Below are 18153 nucleotides of genomic sequence, written 5' to 3'. Positions count from 1 at the left end.
GAATACTTTGCCAAGGGTCTGCTGTGCACAAACTCTGCTCCTCTCCAGCTTGCCCATCAGGGAGGTAAGGTCAGGCCCTCATTGTGGCACACCAAGTGTGGCATCCCAGGGGACCAGAGGCTGCAAGAGATTTTCCCTGGAGCACTTGAAATGGTACATTTGCAAGCTTGGGAGCAGGGTGAGGTGCCACAGGCGTGTGCTTAGCATTCAAAGTCCTTCAGGACTTGATTTTTTCCCAAATTACAGCCCTGAGGAATCTTGATTTGCCTCGTTCCTTTCTGCACATTTACTGCTGTTAAGTCAGCACGAGGAAGGGGGCATGAATGAAGGAATGAAGTTCACAAAAGCTTTGCACGAAGTGCTTCTGTTTATGGTGTGTTTTCCCCTGGGTCTGCTTGTGCTGACTCAATGTTATTACAAACTGAGCTGCTGCTGTTGTGTTATTTGTGAGGCTGACAGTGAGTGCAGCTGTGGTGCCGCTGAGCTGCTGCATGTATTCCTTTCCCCTCGCTGCAAAGCTTTGGATGTTTTGTGTGTTGTCAAGAAAAATCTGTAGAATTAGAACGTGACAAGTGTACTGTTCATCTAGCTCTTCTAAAACAGTTTTTTCTTACAGTTTTAACCCAGTTTGCACATTTTTTTCCTTTCCTTGAGCTTCTCAAAATTTGGATCCAGTATTCTTGCTTCTCTAAGAACAGACTTTCTGTGTGGTCACTTGTATATCATCACAAGTGAATCATACACAGCTGCAGATCTGACTCCTCTCTTACATGATACAGAAGATGGGCATAAAAAATTGTGCCCCATTTCACACTGTGGTAGCCTTAAGAAAATCATTAAGAAAATAAATTTTGGTTACCTATTTCTACATGGAGAAAACTACCAGGAAAAAAAATTCACTGCCCAAATTTGATGGATCTGTTCTTTAAGTACAATCAAAATGTTTGCTTTACTAAAAGTGACGTTCTTGGAGAATGAATCAGAATATTGACTGACCAAGGCTCCTGTCCCATTTTGAAACCTCTACTTTAACCTGTACAGATTTTCTCAACTCCCAGCAGGTTATCTGGCTTGCACTGTGATTTGTCTTCGACACTTTGGTAAATGGAAGTTGTGTTCTTAAATATTTGCTCTTAATTGGCACAGAGTGAACTTCTAGTGAGTAGTTAAGGTGTGGCGGTGGTAAATTCCTGATCACTGGTAAAAGGTGCAATATTTTGGCTGTGTCTGAACTATTGCAAAAAACACTCAAACAAGGTGAAACACTTAAGTTGTAACTGTATTTTGTCATTCCTTGGAAGGATTCAAAAAGCTATGTGAGAAGAGGTCCATGTTTCCCAAAAGGCTGGCTTTTCAGAAGCTATCTGTGTACCCTAAAAATCAATAGCAACTGATGCCAAAATACATCAGCAAGATTCAGACTGTCCATGAATTTGATCTTGTGTGAGGGTTTTGCTGTAAAATTCGGAGATGAAACTCTCAGTAATGCAGAATGTCTGTCTTCATTGTTAGCTCAAACTGGAGTAGCATCAACCTGGCTATAGGTAGGCAAGTTCTGCATGTGCTACAGTGCTTGGTGCCCAAATACCTGTATAAGTGTGAGACGACCATAAACTCTTCTCTTCTTGCAGGGTATTGAGCGACTTAAAAACCAGAAGCCAACCTGGGAGAAGATCAGTGGCTGGGAAGGAATGAAGCTGGCGTTTGGAGGTGCCTTCTCCCTTGGTTGGTTCAACCCTTTCTCAAACCTGAACTGCCAGAGTCCAGCACCAGCTGAAGCAGTGGCAGGAGCTCCTGCATCTGAAATAATGACCCAAGAAGAAATTGAGCAGTTTCTGGCTCGAGATGTTGCCATCCAAATGTTGCATGAATAAGCAAAGCGTCCTTCTCCTGGAACACCTTTCAGGTGTTGGTTTGTTTTTTTTTTTTTTTTAATAATTACTCATGCTGGAGATTCGAGGGTTGTTTTATAACATACTTTCTGGTGCATTAAAAAATTCAGGAGTATTGGTCTGGAACAGACATTACAGCACTAGCAGAAGCAATGCAAATCTCCAGAGAGAGCTTCATAAGTGATGGGGTTCATAAGCTTCATAAGCTCATTTTCAGACTTGTGTCAACTGCTTTATTGATTTTTTCTTACATGGCCTTTAAGGACAGTTTATAATTGTCAGATAGACTGGCTCCAGTTCCCAGAAATGTGCCATCCTAAGGAGTCTGGTTAATCTTTTGTTTTTACAGCCCTTTGGAGGACTAAATATGTGATGGCAAGATTAGCCAGCTCTGAAGGTTTCCTGGAAAAATGCATCCTCTTTAGCCCATCCCATCCAATGGCTGCTGCTTCTGGGTTATGAATATTGCTGGTGCACTGGTCTTAGCAGAGGTGGGATACAAGGCTATGGATACAGCAGATGGATGAGCTCACCCTGGGTGTGATTCCTTTGGGCTCTGAAGTATCTCCAGGGGTTAATTTTTTCCCTCTGCGCTCGTGAGACTGCTCAGGACTGGTGGTGCTTGTTGGAGGTGGTGGTGGGCTTGTGATGGTGCCAGGCAGGTGGGAACATTCACTCATAGCCAGTGCAGCCAAGAATGGGCAAATGTTGGCTGGGATGTTGAGCTGCTGGTGCTGGTGGGGGGAAGCTTGTCCCCGGGGGTGTGGTTCATTCACATGTGAGATGTGTGGAGTGGGAGCTGCGTGGCTGAGCTCTGCAGCTCAGGGAGCAGGGAAGTGGTCTAGGCCAGGTACCAGGGCTGTTTTTGCAGTCAAAGAGAGGGCAATGTGAGCACTTTGTGATGGAGGTACTACCTCTCTCCATTTGACTTGTCTAATTCAGATGTTTCTCTTCTTTTCTTGGTAGCTAGAGTTGGTAGAGAATGAATAGTGCCTCCTAATCTTACAGGTATTTAACACTGTCCCACTAGTACATGCCATCACGCCGAGTTTCCTTACACTAATTTTGCAGCCAGCCCCTGGAGGACGCTGCTGACCCTGTAGAAGGAACGCCCGTCACTCGAAGAGGGCATCACTGCAGGAGGCAGTAGTTGCAGCAAAATCCTGCAGAGGTGTTGTCAGCTGCTGCATTCAGATGCATTGCAAACACTTGGCATCCTCCAGATGTCAGGCTTCCTTTAATTTAGACTGTTCTTCATTTGTGGTTTTTTTCTTCTTCTATCACATCCCTTAGGTTAATTGTAATTAAATTTACAGGCAACTAGAAATATGCTACTGGTTTCCCCCCACAGAACATGCTTGCTTTTATCTCCTCTTCCCCTCTAACCTGAACCAAAGATAACTGCTTCCTCTCAAAAGGAAGAGAAAGGAGTTTCTGGGATGAAAGCATGGTATGGTGAAAGACCTACCTGAAGTTTTTATTATTTATAAGAGTAATATCAAATGGAATTTGTGCAAGATTTTTTTTTTCTGTTTATTTTAACCCCTCAGCATCTTTGTGTGCATTAATTGTGTGACATCCAGGGCTACTAATGAGGGATGAGATTCTCTCGTGGACTTGTCCTTTGCCACAGCAGTCCCTTTTTCTGGGACAGTGCAAAGGCACTGGGAACAAATAGAGTGCCTTGACTGTTAGGAGCACAACTTCACCAAAATCCAGGGAGTATTTCTGAATAGTTGTCCAATCCCCTGTTCCCTCTGGATGTCTCTTCTCTTTGTCAGTGAAAAGTAGATCTAGAAAACACCATTAGGAATTATGTATTTATAACCTTTAGGATAAAGGGAAACACCCCACATTTGAGGGGAAATGAGATATCTTCTGATGTCATTGAGACATGAGGTCTTGAATGTCTTTGCTCTGTGCATCAGGGTATTGAGGGAAGAAGCTCTCCTCCTTCTGCACTAGCCTATGTTCATCTCTGTCAGCATCCCACAGGAAAGGGACATCAGGAACACACACAGGTCTGTAAGGCATTTCCTGCAGGGATCAATGGGGATGTTGCAAGAGGAAGAGTGCCCTTTTTAGCTCATGTTTTCTAATTTTGGCTTGCTGCTCCACCTCTGCATCCAGTTAACACCCCTGCCTCTGGTGCTGTGTCTGCAGTGGGGATGGTGCTACAGGGAGGAACTAGTCCATGGCTTGAGGCAGGCATATAGGGATGTCAGCTGGGGAGAGACATCCATGTGCTGCATTCCATGGATGCTTCCTAGGACAGGGACCCTACTCTGGGACATGGCTTTGGGTAGGCATGGATGGAGGTAGCCTAATTTCTCCTCCACTCTCAAGCCTGGTTTGCTTCATCATGAGAACAGTTGTCATTTGCTTGTTTCCCGCCTCTCCTGTTGTTCCTCAGGTGCTGGCATGTCTGGGTTAGGGTTTTTTTTAATAGGGGAAACAGAAAATAGTGTGAATGGGAAGGGTAAGAGCCAGAACAGTCATCTCCCCTCCTCCAGTTACAGTCTGAATGAGACAGGGACACATCTCTGTGCCTTACACAGAGCATGGACAGCCAGACTCAGCTGTGGTGCCCCCAAGACATGGCAGAGTGACTTCCTATGCCCAGCAAATCAGTTCTGATGTTTCTTGACTGTCAGTCTCCCTTGTCCCTTTCCAAAGTCCCAGTACCCCTTGGTGTATCTCCTTTCTGTCTCAATGTAGTGTGACAACTGTTAGAAATCACAAGTCTTCACAAGTTGGAAAAATCTGTTTTATCCACAGCTTTTGTATAAACCTCCTCCTTCAATGATTGACTGGTAGCTTGAGATTAAACACGGTTTTCATGGAATTGAAACTAAACTCACTGTTTACCTTCCCTTACACTCTTCCTGCCCTTTGCTAGAGCATGCCTTCATGTTCAGACCATGCTGCTATGGTCCTGGCTGGCTCACAAGGTTCCAGGAAAGACATCCTGAAGAGCCTGCTTGTAGTGTCCTAAATTTATGGGGCTGTGGAGGATACTCCTGCTGCACTGCTCAGTGGGCCATGGTCCGCTGAAGATCCCATCATTGCTCTGACATGAGGTGTTAATATGTGATGGACAGAGTCGTGGCATATGTGTAAAGTGTTATCGTACTTCTTACCTGGTGTCTTCTACAGCAGGTTTTCTATGCAAATAGGGAATTTACATCTCTTGAAAAAATGTATTTTTTTGCTGTTTGTAACTCTGTTTGTGCCTTTGGTTGCTGTTGTACTTCCTAAAGAACTAATACTTCATCTGCCAAGCACCACCTGCTCTTCCCTGCTCTGCGGACAGGACACACATGGACCCTGCACCTGCTCTGCCTGTGGAGAGGAGCTCCCACTCCCTGCTGTGCCACCACAGGAGGTGGCCTCTCAGGGACCCTCTGCTGCTGTGGAGCAACACAACACTGGGGGCCAGCAGGGGTCAGGGCAGCCTTTACCTCCTTCTGTAGCCTGGCAGCCACCTGCCTGCTCTCTGGGAGTTCCCCAAATCTTTGAAAAACAAGAGAGTGGTTAAAACCTTTTTGCCTTTTTATGTCCTTCCTTTTTTTTCCCCCTCTTCCCTTTATATGGGCTGGCACATAACCACGTAGTCACCATTTCTTTTTTCCGCTCTACTACTTGAGCATTTGCCTTTTAAATAAACAGATAAAATACCCCCTATACTACTGTGTGACCTGATTTCCTCTTTGCTTGTGGAAAGCTGGCAAACCCAGTGCCACTCTGCTGCTGCCCACTCTGGGGGACAGAGAAATCCCTTGCTAAAGGCGGGCTCAGGAGTTTCTGGGGTGTGCAGTGCAGGGGTGGGCTCCAGCTGTGCACAGCTGTTGTTTTCTGCAGTGTCACTATGGCTGGAGGAGCCCCTGACATACACTGCCATCAAGGTTCTTCCTGTAGTCCAGCAGTGTTCAGGGTAGAAGGGGAAGAGTAGGGGTTGTACATTTCTGGGGAAGCACCAGTAATGAATGCTGCTGGAGATGGCACCTCTTCCAAAAATGCCTGAAACCCCCCAAACGAAGGGGGATAGGAAGATGTATGAAAAATGGTGTTTGGGGGGACTGTGCTGGGTTTGCTCTTTCTGAGCGCTAAAGACAAGGAAAGGCACATGCTGGTACATTCCCCAGATGGTGAGCTGGGAGGAAGAGGGAATTGCCCAGGAGTGATTTGCTTGAAATGTTCCTTGAGCTGCACAGCAGCCCTTGGTGCAGTGAGGTCCCTGTGTGTCCTTCCATGTAGCACTGCTGCCCCCCACCATGCTCAACCCATCTCTGGCTGAAGCTGGTACCAACACAAGCTCTGATCCCTGGTCTGAGATGGGAACATCCCCTTGTGGATTCAGAGCCATCTCAATGTGACAATATCATTAAACCAAATCACACAGTCAATTTTCACAATCTTTATTGAATCTCAATTAAATGCAATCAATGCAACTGTGCCCTTAGGCCAGTTTAATTCCCTTAGCTTTACGGCATTTTGCTCTTTACTTTAAAAGTACTATGCAACAATCAAGAAGGCAAGAAGTGGCCAGTGGTGTGATACATTTAGCAAGGCCAACATCTGCACGCTTGCAAGGCAGCAATCCTACTCAGTGATGATGATGCCCTTCTCTGTAGAGATCCCTTTGATCTGATTTGAGATCAGCTTGGCTACAATTTTCCTCTCTCCTAGTCTTGTCGGAGTGCATATTATTTCAGACTTCATGATCCTGCCAGGCATTATATCCCTAAGGACAAAAGAAAAACCAAAATAGTCCCAGCATGAATTAAGGTTATCTGCCACTTTTGAATAATTTCTCTTAAAGAAATAGTCACTGCATGTGTTTAGGGTGCGTGTTCCCCTTCTCCCATGACCAGTTTGCAGTAAAAGGGGCAGGGAGGTACTGCCTGGTGTTCCTGGTGATCCTGGGGACCTTTCCCAGAGTTCCCCATACTGCTGAAACACCAAAGATTCAGCTCTGAAGGAAGCAGCTGTGCTCACACTTGTCAGGCAGCACAGCAGGAGCCTGGGGAGAGTCCCTGTCATGCCCCTCTGCCCTGAGCTTATCAACTGCTTTGTGGGTCTTTCTGGCCAAATATGGTGCAGTTTCAACCACAGCTGGCAAATGTTCGTCTCACTCCAAATCCCCTAACTGCTTCTTCAAGGATATTAAAAATAAATAAATAAACAAACAGAGCAGTATCCTGCCATGGTAATTTCATTGGCTCATCTCCTTACCCCTGATCAAATGTTGTCATCTTAAATATGCCCAAGCCCTCCACCAGCAGCTTGCAGTTCTCCAGGGTCACATTCAGCTTGTTCTTGAAGATGAATGCACAGGTGAAGTCATTGTACAGTCTGGCTGTTTCTGGCATCTGGCAGAGGAGAAAAGAGAGAAACAAACCCAAAGACTGAGGATTAGAGGGGTAATAAAGATCCAGAGCTGCTGCAGGTTTGCTCACCACCACCATGGTGGGGGACAATCCCTTCATATCCTTTCCACCCTCCCAAAGCACTGTGTTTTCCCAGCTGGTTTCTCAACATGTCTTTCCTTCAGGAGGGAGAGATGTGGGCTTGGAGGTGGGCCCTGTACAAACTGTCCTCTCTCATCCCTTTCCCTCCAGCAGCCCCTGCCTTCCCCTTTTAGATGGGGCGATAATAAAACTTTGATTTCATGGCAGCTTTCAGTCTTCAAATGAATGTCGAATAGCCAAATAAGATCCCAAGAACTGAGCATCCCAAGAGGCAGCTGTTTGGGAGATCCCCTGGGAATGCTAATGCCACCATGGTGCTGCAGTGAGCAGAGCTTTAACCCTTGTCCCCCAAGAGCCCAGCTGGCAGCTGCCTCACCTGGACAGTGATGGGGGGATACTGGAATCTCATTGAGGTCTCCTTGGTGAGTTTGTCCTTTGTTTCTCTGACCTCGGCAATGGCAGTGACAAGGATGAGCACTTCATCTTCCACGGAGGAGAGCGTCTTCATGTAGGCATCAGGGGCTATTTTCAGGGGGATCTGCATCTCTGCAGGAAAGAAATCACAGCTTGATGCTTCATCACATGCCCAGGAATTGGGTGGCAAAGTTGGCTCTGATGGCTGGTGTCCCAGGGTGTGGCATGAGCCATATTTGCTGAGACCATCCTGCTTTCCCTTCTAGCCTAGTCCCTGTAGGGGGAATCCCGGCTGGGTGGGTGGTACCTGCCCATGCAGCCCATGGGAAGGGTGGCTGAGCCCCACCATCTCCCTGCTCAGACAAAGCACTGACTTGGGCTCACATCCAGCACCTCAGCAGCCCTCACCTCTGGCTGCCCAGCCACTCAGGAGGAGGCAGAGGAGCAGAAGGTTGGGTACATCTAAGCCTGCACCTCTGAGGGTTTCTCTGCCTGCTATAAAATTGCTGGCTTTCCTTTCACTTCAGATTTTATCTTTAATTGCCTGGAGAACCTTCCAGTGGCTCAGAAAAGCAACAAAGTCAGCAGTGCTGGTGCTTGAGCATCGCTTTAGCTCCAAAGCTTCCTGATTTCTGGGAATAAAACCAAAAATGCTTTTCCTTTTCCCTAAGTGTATATATGTATGCATGTATATATGGGGCTACCTTTGTGTCCTGCCCTGCTCCATTTTGACAGCAACAGTATATGAGTGAAAACACTCAGCGCTCATCAACAGCAAAGTTTTGTTTTTTTTTTTTTTTTTTTTTTTTGTTTTGGTGTTTTTTTTTTTTTTTTTTTTTTTTTTTTTTTTTTTTTGGGTTTTTTTTTTTTTTTTTTTTTTTTTTTTTTTTTTGTGAGTGATTCATCCTAGGAATCAGCAAGGGTTGTTAATTATTTATCACTCGTTAGTCTCTTGTTTAGCAAATTTCAGTTACATTGCTTGGGATCAAAAATGCAACCCAGGTTACTCAAAGATGTGCAAAGCACAGCAGCAAACAGCTCCAGGGATCAGCCAGGCAGGCAGTTGTGAGGTGGGAATTTGCTTGGGCAAAGAATTCAGAAAATAACACTCACCAGCATCACCACCACCCAAATCAGAATGGCAAATACAATAACAAGAAAAGGCTGAAATTTCCAGCCATCTAAATCCTGTGAGGGATCTGATCCACACGGATGCACACAAAGCCTGTGCTGACATCTTTGATGTTTAGACAGTGAGGACAGGAGGGAGATGCTTCAGCACATCTCGCTCGCACCATGAAAACCTCTGCCTGCCCACACTCATGTATTTCTAACCACTTCCTTGAAGCTGCAGCAGGGCATTCATATTTAGGTCTCTGCTACAGAGGGACCCCAGACTGTAACTGAAACTTCCAAATGCAGTTAAGAGGGAGGTAGGTTCTAGGCAGGCAATTTCTGCTCTTCACAAAGTACAGAGCCATACACTGGTCTGTAGTGGAGCCAGTACAAACCCCAGACTGCCACAGTAAATTAGTCTACACAACACAGCAAGCTTTCTGTGCTTACCAGATGGGCCTTCAAGATTGAAGGTCTCCTTGGTAGTTCCAAGATTGGCCTGAACTTTTCCAGTATAGTACTGCAGCTGGCAGGAGCCAGTAAGGTCAATGGTCCAGTTCCCAGGAGTAGAGACCTTCACTGTGATGGCCATTTCAAGGGGATTGCCAGGATGCAAAGGTTCTGTATTTTTTATCTCAATGTGGAGCCCAGTCTTGGTGGCTGGTTCATTCGGGACCAAAGGCTGGGCGTTCCCACCCAGTCCCTGCACAGTTGAAGCATAGCCTGAACGAGGCATCAATCCCGAAGGACGTATGAAGCTGTAAGCTCTTTGCATAGACATCCTTTCCTCTTTGGAGCCTGGATGAAGAAAAATATGGGTGACAGCTGTATCTCAGTCTCCTCACCCAGAGCTATCTTCCCTTTATTTATGCTTTTGCTAATACGCAGAGAGGATGTCAGAGCACCTCCACCCTCTGCTCAGGACAGCTTCTTGGTTTATGCTACCACCAAATCTAACTGCAGGATTCTGGACTGGAAGAATTTCCTGGAAGAAACAATTTAGAAGATGGATACTCTTAAATATTTCAGCCTGATATTTTTGCCCTCTTCACTGAGAAATGTTTAACAGTCTAGGACAACATGGCTGGATCTTGAGAACTGTGGGGAGGAAATGTGGGATTTTTTTTTTTCCCCAGTATGGTTTGGGGAATGGAAAGGCAAAACAGAGAAGAATGAAGAAATAAGCAAAGGTCAGTCTTAGGACTAGGTTCATCACTCAGCCAGTTTCTTTCACTGCCTGCAAGCTTGCTCGTGTCCCTGAAGAGCAGCCTACAGGTGTCACTGCGGGCATGAGGATGCCCGGGAGGGTCTCCAGGCCTTACGAGTTTGCCACTACAGCTACTCCTGCAGTTTTCTCCTGGAAACAACTCATGCTGTGGAGTGACCTGCTTGGTCGAGGTCTCCTCCTTGGCACTACGTTAGAGGACGGGGGCTGTTACCTTCGGGGTACTTGTACTCCCGGGTGATGTCTTCCCGCCTGTTCTGCCCCACGGCTTTTGTGCTGATATTCTTGCCGATGTCCTGGGTCTCCGTGGCAATCTTGAAGTACTTGTCCTTGCCATTCACCTTCTTGACGAGCCAGTAGACTCTGTCAGCGTTCACCTCGGCGTACACAAACTTGCTGTCGTAGGGCAGGTACACATCTCCTTCCTTGACAGCCTTTACCGGGCATGGGCCACACTGGAAACGACCTGCAAAGGGCATTAACATCAGCTCATTTTCCAAACACAAGCTGTGACTCCGATTTTTGTTCCATACTCAGACACACTCAAGCAGGAATCTGTGGCCATGGTAGTTGATACTTAGCAGTAAATAGTCCTCCAACTCAGTAATGAACTCCAAAACCTCTCATTTATCCCATAGCTGCTTGGGAATTTTTTATAGATGACCAAGGTTTGGTAGGAGCTTTTGCATGTTTCCCCTCATTTAGATAATTTTAAGGTTAGAAAGACACAGCTTGGTTTGATAAAAGGAACTGAACATAACGATGCCTTGTCCAAACAAGGGCAATGTGTTTTAAAAGAAGTAGATAAAAGAATGTAAAAGTAGCCACACAGGATGCTAGACATAGTTGGAACCAGTAGATAAACAGATAATGAGGAATAGAGTGGCTTTTGTGGCAGTGTGATGTGACAAGAAACAACAGCACGTGCCCTAAGAGAAGTTCAAGACAAGGAAATCTGTAGTACTGGGGGTACTTAGTGAGTACGACCTCCAGGGACCCCTTCAGACAACCCTCCAGGACCATAAAAGGCCCTCCAGTAAAGGGCAGATGCATGCAAATTAGTTCTAGGAGAAGTGATATCTATGCATTAGCCAGGATGTGTACTCTAATGAATATGTATGATCATGATGGAATAAATAACATGTTGTAAAATTTCATGATACACCCAATTAGAGGAGATGTCCAGCGTGCTGCAATAATGTATACCTGCTTTCTAATGCTTCAAAATTGTGTTAGAAAGTTTCTTCCTTAGCCAATTTCAGTATCAGGTTACGAAGTCAACAGCATCCAGACACCCATGTTTGATCTCTAGGCAATATTTCACTTTCTGCACTTCCCTGAGGATTAACCTTTTGGGTTTTTTTCATCTTCAAATTCCCTGAACCTGCGCAGGGAGTGTAGTCACCAATTTTGGTGGTCACTCCTCTCATCTACCAATGAACAGGCTCATGACCTCAATGACTTAGATGTGGTCTAACCTCTGAAACAACTTTCATGTTCCCACAAGGCTGGTTTTCTGCCTGCCAAGAAAAGCTGTTCCTTCCATCCTGGGCTGAGGTGGCAGGAGTGAGACCTGCTGCTTTAGAGTGTCACTGCCCCAGTGCATGAAGTTGTGCATGGGGAGTACCTAGTTTGCTGACTGAAAAACATGTTTTTCACACAAAATGTCCTTACCTCCCTCAGGAGTTGCAGAAGAGCCTTTCTAGGCAAATCCTACCTTGGCTTTGCTCCTGAGGGGTTGAATCAATTGCCTGCCAGCCATCAAACCCATTTGGCAGGTCAGTTCTCTTCATCCAGGCATCATTCCATACGTGGAAGTTCCTGTGTGCATTTGGGTTGGAAAGAAAGGGAGTTGTTACAGCCTGAAGAGTCACGATCTCTTCCCTTAATCCTTTAGTAAGGGCAGATTAAATGGGTGTTTGCAGGTAACCCTGTAAACCCCCTGGCTTTCTCTCTCCAGGGCAACAAACCCCAAACAGTAGTGAAATTCTCAGAGGAATTGCTGGGGCTGGGAAATGGGGCACTGCAAGGCAGCACAGAGCATAGGAAGCACATGGCATAGAAATCCCCATTTGGCAGTACCAGACAGAGTCGAAGGATATGTTCATCTTTTCTCCTTTCTCATTCAGGTAAATGTCAACTGTCAGGTTCTCCTCCGTGTCGTGGGCTGAATCGAAAGTGCTCACACAGCGGCATGGCACCCCCAGGCACCTCATGACTGCAGCACAGACAGACAAAACACAGGGTCACAAAATCCCTCACACGGGTGGGCATCCTCTCATCTCACCCCTCTGCCCACCCAGGGTCCTCTAGAACAGGTGCTCAGGACTGTGTCCAGATGGCTTTGGAACATCTCCAAGGATACAGACTCTCTTTGCCCTCTCTGGGCAGCCTGTGTCAGTGCTTGGCCACCCTCACAGTGAAAAAAGCCATTTTCCCAGGTTCACTCTGGTCTTGTCACTGAGCATCACTGAGAAGAGCCTGTCTGTGTCCCACTCCTTCCTGTCAGGTGTTTACATACACGGATCAGACCCCAAAAGCCTTCTCTTGTTTTGGCTAAGCAGTCCTGGCTCCCTCAGCCCCTCCTTACAGACAGACCCTGCCACCTCTGCTGCTCAGAGGCACAGTAGCTTGGCTTACTAGCACAATAATCAGGGTCTCAGAGACAGGAGGCAGGTCACTGCTCACCTGTGTTGAGGACTCCTGCGAAGACCCAGCACTGGCCATATTTGACTGGCTTCTTTGTTTTGTAGTACTGCTGCAGAATTGTGACACTCCCAATCCAATCCATAGGGGATGTTCCACCGATGTAATTCCCTGACCAGCTCCCCAGCACGACTCCATTGTCATCATTGGCATTAACCTGTGGCACACACACAAGCAGAGGAGAAAAATAAAGGGATGAGGCAGATGAGGCTTAAACCCCAGGGTCTCTGCCTGCCCTGTGGCTTCCCAGGTGCTCCACAGCCATGTGGGACCCAGCAAGGCTGCTGGTGCTGGCTGGGGGCTCCTCTGGTTAGAAAGCCTCCACCTAGACATGTAGAGGGAGGTGGCATCTCTGTTCAGGGCAGTAAAGATTAACTCTGCATCTTGTATCTTCAACCACAGGGCTCCAAAAGGGTCCCACCACAGAGAGCAGTTACCTGCCCAAAACACCAGTGGTGTTGGCCCCACCAACACAACTGATGAGGAAGCACAACCACTGGGGCAGCTGCAAGCTTTGGAGATGGGAACATGCTGTATTTTTGTTTGCCTCTTCCCTCCACCCAAAAATGCCTCTGTGTCTTTGCTTGCAGTTTCCCTAAGGAATCCATTTCAGATGCCTCCTGGCATCTTTCCCTGGTTCATGGTCCCAGGGAAAGAAGAGCAAGTAAGGAGGAGGGAAGATATGGAGGGGCACTTCACTGAGAGAGGTTTACCAAAGCAGACATGGCTCTGGACACATTTGCAGGATCCCTTCTTTCAGTCAGACTGAGCTTGCTTTTGTCCAGCAGATACATGCAGGCATCCAAGATGGAGTCCTCAAACTGTTTTGGGGAGAAAATGGAAATATTTTTATATGCCACTCTAAAACTTGCTTGTCACTGTAAAGCATGTACTTGGAGGAAAATATATGAGTAGCTCTTACTTCTGAACTTCCTTTATGATATTGAATTTCCAAGGCTGTGGGGCCTCCCAAAGCTGTTTTCCCAAAGAAGGGCTAAAATGAAACCCAGCCTTGGAAGACAAAAGCCTGCCTCGTGTGTCTTGCAAACACAGTTGGAGCCTGACCCAGCAATCTTTACTCCTGTGCACAAAAGCCACCAACGTCATACCCCCGCAATTCTGCAAATTACTCACAAGAGTAATGAAAATTTAAGATCTCCACTGATATTAAGTCTATTGACATAGGTGCAAAATAAACCTTGGAAGAAAGAAAGGTATGTAAATGCTAATTATTACAGCACAGATTCCTAAGTAGCAATTACTGATAAAGCTCCCTGAGGTCCAGTTCAGAAAGATGTCAAACACCTGATCCAATGAAGCTTGTCAGAATATCAATATCAATTCTCATTCCTTAGCAGCAGAATAAATATTAGGATAGGAACAGCCCTACGGATGATGCCCTTTGGCTCCTTTTGTGTAAAGGCATCAGTGTGAGCACCTTTGTTGGGCTATGTGTGTCCTGCAGATACATATTCTGCAGATATCCTGCAGACTTATAAAACAAAATGAAACAAACAAAAACCAGAAAAAAACCCAAAACAACAGATTTGAACATTTTTGGTGAGGATTTCTGTCTGGATAGGGTGCAGGATACTCTGCTTGGGTGCCTGTGTGCTTTCTACAGGGTGCAAATAAATCTGCTCTGGAATCCACTTCTTATCTCTAGCCCAAGCCAATTTGATATCCTGCTCCTCTGGAGTTTCTCAGAGGCAGCATGCAGGAACACCCCTCTTGAGAGAGTGGCTGATTTTGTCCTGCATAGTTAGCTGTCAGTGAAAACACCACTTGAAAGGTGATAGCCTCTGCCTGTAATTTTATCCTTTTTATTCCCAACTATGATGCAACAGGTAAATCAGATTTTTTTCCCCATCAGCCTTCTCCATGTCTCATGAGCTGATTAACAACACCTACACTTGCATGAGAGCAGGAATTCCCTTATGGGAATTTTTTCAATCAGAAACACCCTGTCCCCAGTTTCCACATCCTTTATCAGGGGGTCACATATCTGACTATAAATGTGCCACTAAACCCCGTTCTCCAGCTGTGGGTGGGGAGAACATGTAGGCACATAGATTACTCTAAGCAGGTGAGCCCTCCCAGTGAAGCTGGCAGGGTCATTCCAGCACTTTGAGCTACTCATGGGCTTCATGCCAAAGGGATGAAGAAGGGTCATAGGGCTGACAAGACAGCTGTGTTTTACCTGCCCAAAATTCCAGGGCCTGTTGTAGATGCTGTACGCAGACCCAACATAGATGTAGCCGGTGTCGTTGAGCACATATTCATTCTTCTCTGCCTCATTGGCCATGTAGACAACATCATCTGGAGAAAAAATCCCAAACCCTCAGACATCAGGTGGTTTGCCCACCCTATATGAAATTTTCCATGGAAAGCTAACTGGGGTAGCCAAGAATCTGCAATATTCACACCAAGAGACGACCATGCAGCATTCCCATTTTTTTTTGCTCCTATGATGAAAGAATTTCCTGTAAGACTAATCTTTGACTTCCCCCTGTAGGTCCATTGCTATGTGACCACTCTTTTATTATTGCAAACATCTTATTTCTGAAGACTGCAGACTACTAGGTAGACAGCAGAGAGAACTGGGAAACTGATGTCCACCAACCACACAATTTTTTATTCTGGTTATTTTTTTCTGGATCCTAAGCCAGCCCAGTTCTCTCAGTTAATCTTTCCTGCCTCAGGGAAACAGAGAGGAATGATACAGAGGTGCAAACAGATGTGACAGACAGATGTCCTTCTATGTCCTGGCACTGGAGAATATCCAATGGCTGGCTCATTGCTATTGCCCAGCTTCTCATTAGCTCCATGCGGATGCTGCTTACAGTGTTTTATGGAGAAAAAGCAACGTATGTAAGAAAGAGAATAGAGAAAATGTGAGGCAAAATTCCATCCGGGACAATCCTGGTAGCAGTAATTATCACTCCCAGTTGCAGGACCACTCACCTTTACACCAAGGATTGAACAAAAGGTAGATGACACCATTTTCAGGCTTGTAAATGTTAGTGCCAGTCTTCACGTGCAGGTTGTATTTGCCCACAGGGGCATTGGGTGAGCTGGTGACAGATAGCAGGCACTGAGGAGGGAAAAAAAAAGAGACATGGCATGAGGGACACCCCACCATGGCCACAGCCATGGCATGAACATGGTGCCACAGAACTGGCACAAGTGGCAAAGCTGGGGGCCATGGAGGTCCCTGCAGGGAAAGAGGGGAAGGCAGTGGGATAGGGCAAAGCCTGCCTGTGCATGGGGGGAGCAATAAACCAAGCAGGACAAGGCTGCTGCCCATCCAAAATCATAGGCCTAAGGGAAAGCAGGACAGGAGTAGGAGGATACTTTGCTCTGTAGCTTCTGATGGGCTTGGTACCGGGCATTGAGCCCCTTGCCCACAGGCTTTACCTCTTTGCCACCCTTCTTGACAAGGGAGATTTTCCACCCATTGAAATCCTCCCGCTCCGGTTTCAGTGACATCAGGCTCCCTCTGTTTTTCATTGGATTTTCACCTAGAAACAAGCCCAAGACAATATGTGTGAGGGTTGTACAGGCCTGCAATGCCTGTGCAGTGCTGGAAGAGGCAGCTGGATGCTCCTGGGGCTCTCTGGCTTTGCCTGGTGGCCACAGAGGGACTCCTGCTTACCGATGCCAAAGCGCAGGGACAGCTTGTCAGCAGGTCTCAGCTCCCTGTTGAGGCTGACCAGCACCTGGAAGGGGTGCCCACGCCTCACCACCAGGTTCTTGATGTTGTATGCATCTGTGTGGTGCTGCCGGGTGTTCTGGCTCTTCAGAAGGTCAATCCCAGTGGCCTTCAGACTGGAGTCTGGAAAGAGAGAGAAAAAAGAAGAGATTGATGGTAATTTTCTCAGTAAAGACAGTTTTCTTCTTCTTAATGCAGCCCTGTGAATCATCAAAATACCTAGAGTAACAAGTGATCTAGCATAAGACAATATAAAATCAAATAAAATAAAATTTAAAAAAATACCCAGAGGTAAACCTCAGACTCCCTGGGCAGACATGAATAGAGGAGGAGGCAGAATCATGCTGCAGCAGCTCAGGGCCAGATAGTCAGAGGGCAAGGCAGGAGCTTGTCCCTGCTCTGGATGGATTGCTGTAGAACACCCAACACAGAGCACTGTCCTCCTTCTTGACAACTGCTGCTTTTCCCATTTGGCTTCAGCAAAGCTTCAGCTTTACTCCCCAGCAAGAATCTCTTGCAAGTGCCTTGCTCCCATTCATTCCCAACACAGCAGCTGATTTTTAAGGAACAGTATTTAAAATGACCGTCTTCTCTCCTGCAACTCTGGATGGGAGCAGGGCCAGGAAAAGCCTCAGCATCTTTGTGCCCAGTGGCTTGGGTTCAGAGCTGTGGCATAGGAGTGGAGCTCCAAGAGGCACAACCCAGTGATACAACTGAGCAAAAAGAAAGCCCTCAGCTTTGAGTGATGATGGAGATTTGGGGGTCACTGCATCAGGCTTTGGCAGGTTGCCCAGTAGTGGCAGGAAAAGCCAGAGCATTCCGTGTGAACAGGTAGGGAGTAACAATACCTCATAAGCACTCTTCTCATGAGTGATTCAGATGAAGGCATGGGAGAGGCAAAAACGGGTTACGGTAACTTTGAAATTAGCAAGTCAAAAGCATAATGGTTGAAGAGATTAATTCACCAAATATCTTGACAGATTTGCATGGTAGTACCTGGCAACCATGCAAATTTCAGTATCAACAAGAGCCATCCCTAACACTGAAGAGGCTGGAATCTGCTGGTGTGTAGCTGGTGTGGGGTGAGAGATGCCACATGCAAGGCTGGTCCCAGGGCAGGCTGAAATCAGTGGCACACCTCCTCCTGCAACCTGTGCTGTGCAGTGACTGGAGCCTTGAGTAAACAGAACCGACCACCCATGGGTCCCCACCAGACAACACACCTTTGTGTATTTCTTCTTAGTAAATACATAAACCATATTTATCTTAATTACATAACAGATCCAAGTGGCACAACAAATAGATTTAAAATTGACCAGCATCTTTTGTTAACCAAGGCAATCTTTGAGCGCTTTTTGTTTTTTTGCTGCATGCCAGTTGCCATCTTTGGGCTGATGTTTTGCGCAATGGGGTGTGTGTGCATTTATGTCAAAAAATTTCAGCTGGAACTAGCAGCTTAACCCTCTTGAGGACAAAGAGGAAGTGCATCTTCCTCACCATTAAGAAATCTCCAAACACTAAAGCTGCTCAACCTTGTTCTTTATGGAAAACTCTGCTGCTGGGCTGAGAAGATACCAGAAAGCCCTGGTCCTGGGAGAGGGCTGCAAAGGGATGCTC

The 18153-nt window shown here is 46.5% G+C and overlaps 2 protein-coding genes across 2 annotated transcripts in view; one reads left to right on the top strand and one right to left on the bottom strand.

Annotated features, from left to right (window-relative positions):
- Window positions 1-5567, top strand: part of ZDHHC3 (zDHHC palmitoyltransferase 3) — a 33944-nt gene extending 28377 nt beyond the window's left edge. Inside the window, exons 7-8 of the mRNA XM_083857071.1 lie at window positions 1632-1906; window positions 2242-5567. Of these exons, the coding sequence (XP_083713197.1) occupies window positions 1632-1874 (243 nt within the window). The 3' untranslated portion in view covers window positions 1875-1906; window positions 2242-5567. The remainder of the gene's footprint in view (window positions 1-1631; window positions 1907-2241) is intronic.
- Window positions 5568-6325: 758 nt separating this feature from the next.
- TGM4 (transglutaminase 4) lies at window positions 6326-16787 on the bottom strand. Its single transcript, XM_083871525.1, has 13 exons — window positions 16480-16787; window positions 16242-16345; window positions 15789-15918; window positions 15025-15143; window positions 13538-13645; window positions 12807-12981; window positions 12201-12336; window positions 11836-11939; window positions 10333-10584; window positions 9344-9691; window positions 7740-7909; window positions 7128-7264; window positions 6326-6636 (listed from the first exon to the last, which is right to left on the bottom strand). Exons 1-13 carry the CDS (start codon window positions 16745-16747, stop codon window positions 6495-6497), a joined length of 2193 nt encoding a protein of 730 aa, XP_083727651.1. The 5' UTR covers window positions 16748-16787; the 3' UTR covers window positions 6326-6494.
- Between the last annotated feature and the right edge of the window lie 1366 nt (window positions 16788-18153).

This window comes from Zosterops lateralis (genome assembly GCF_965231275.1).
Source record: "Zosterops lateralis genome assembly, chromosome: 1".
In the NCBI taxonomy this organism is placed as follows: Eukaryota; Metazoa; Chordata; class Aves; order Passeriformes; family Zosteropidae; genus Zosterops; species Zosterops lateralis.
The sequence above is the reverse complement of the archived record's forward strand: the minus strand, read 5'-3'. Positions and strand labels throughout refer to the sequence as shown.

Coding starts and splice junctions, on each gene's coding strand:
- TGM4 (XM_083871525.1), bottom strand. CDS start 16,747: ATGATTCACAGGGCTGCATTAAGAAGAAGAAAACTGTCTTTACTGAGA. Junction 12,337..12,806: donor CGCAGGAGTCCTCAACACAG/GTGAGCAGTGAC, acceptor TCTGTGCTGCAG/TCATGAGGTGCCTGGGGGTG. Junction 11,940..12,200: donor ATATCCTTCGACTCTGTCTG/GTACTGCCAAAT, acceptor AAATGCACACAG/GAACTTCCACGTATGGAATG.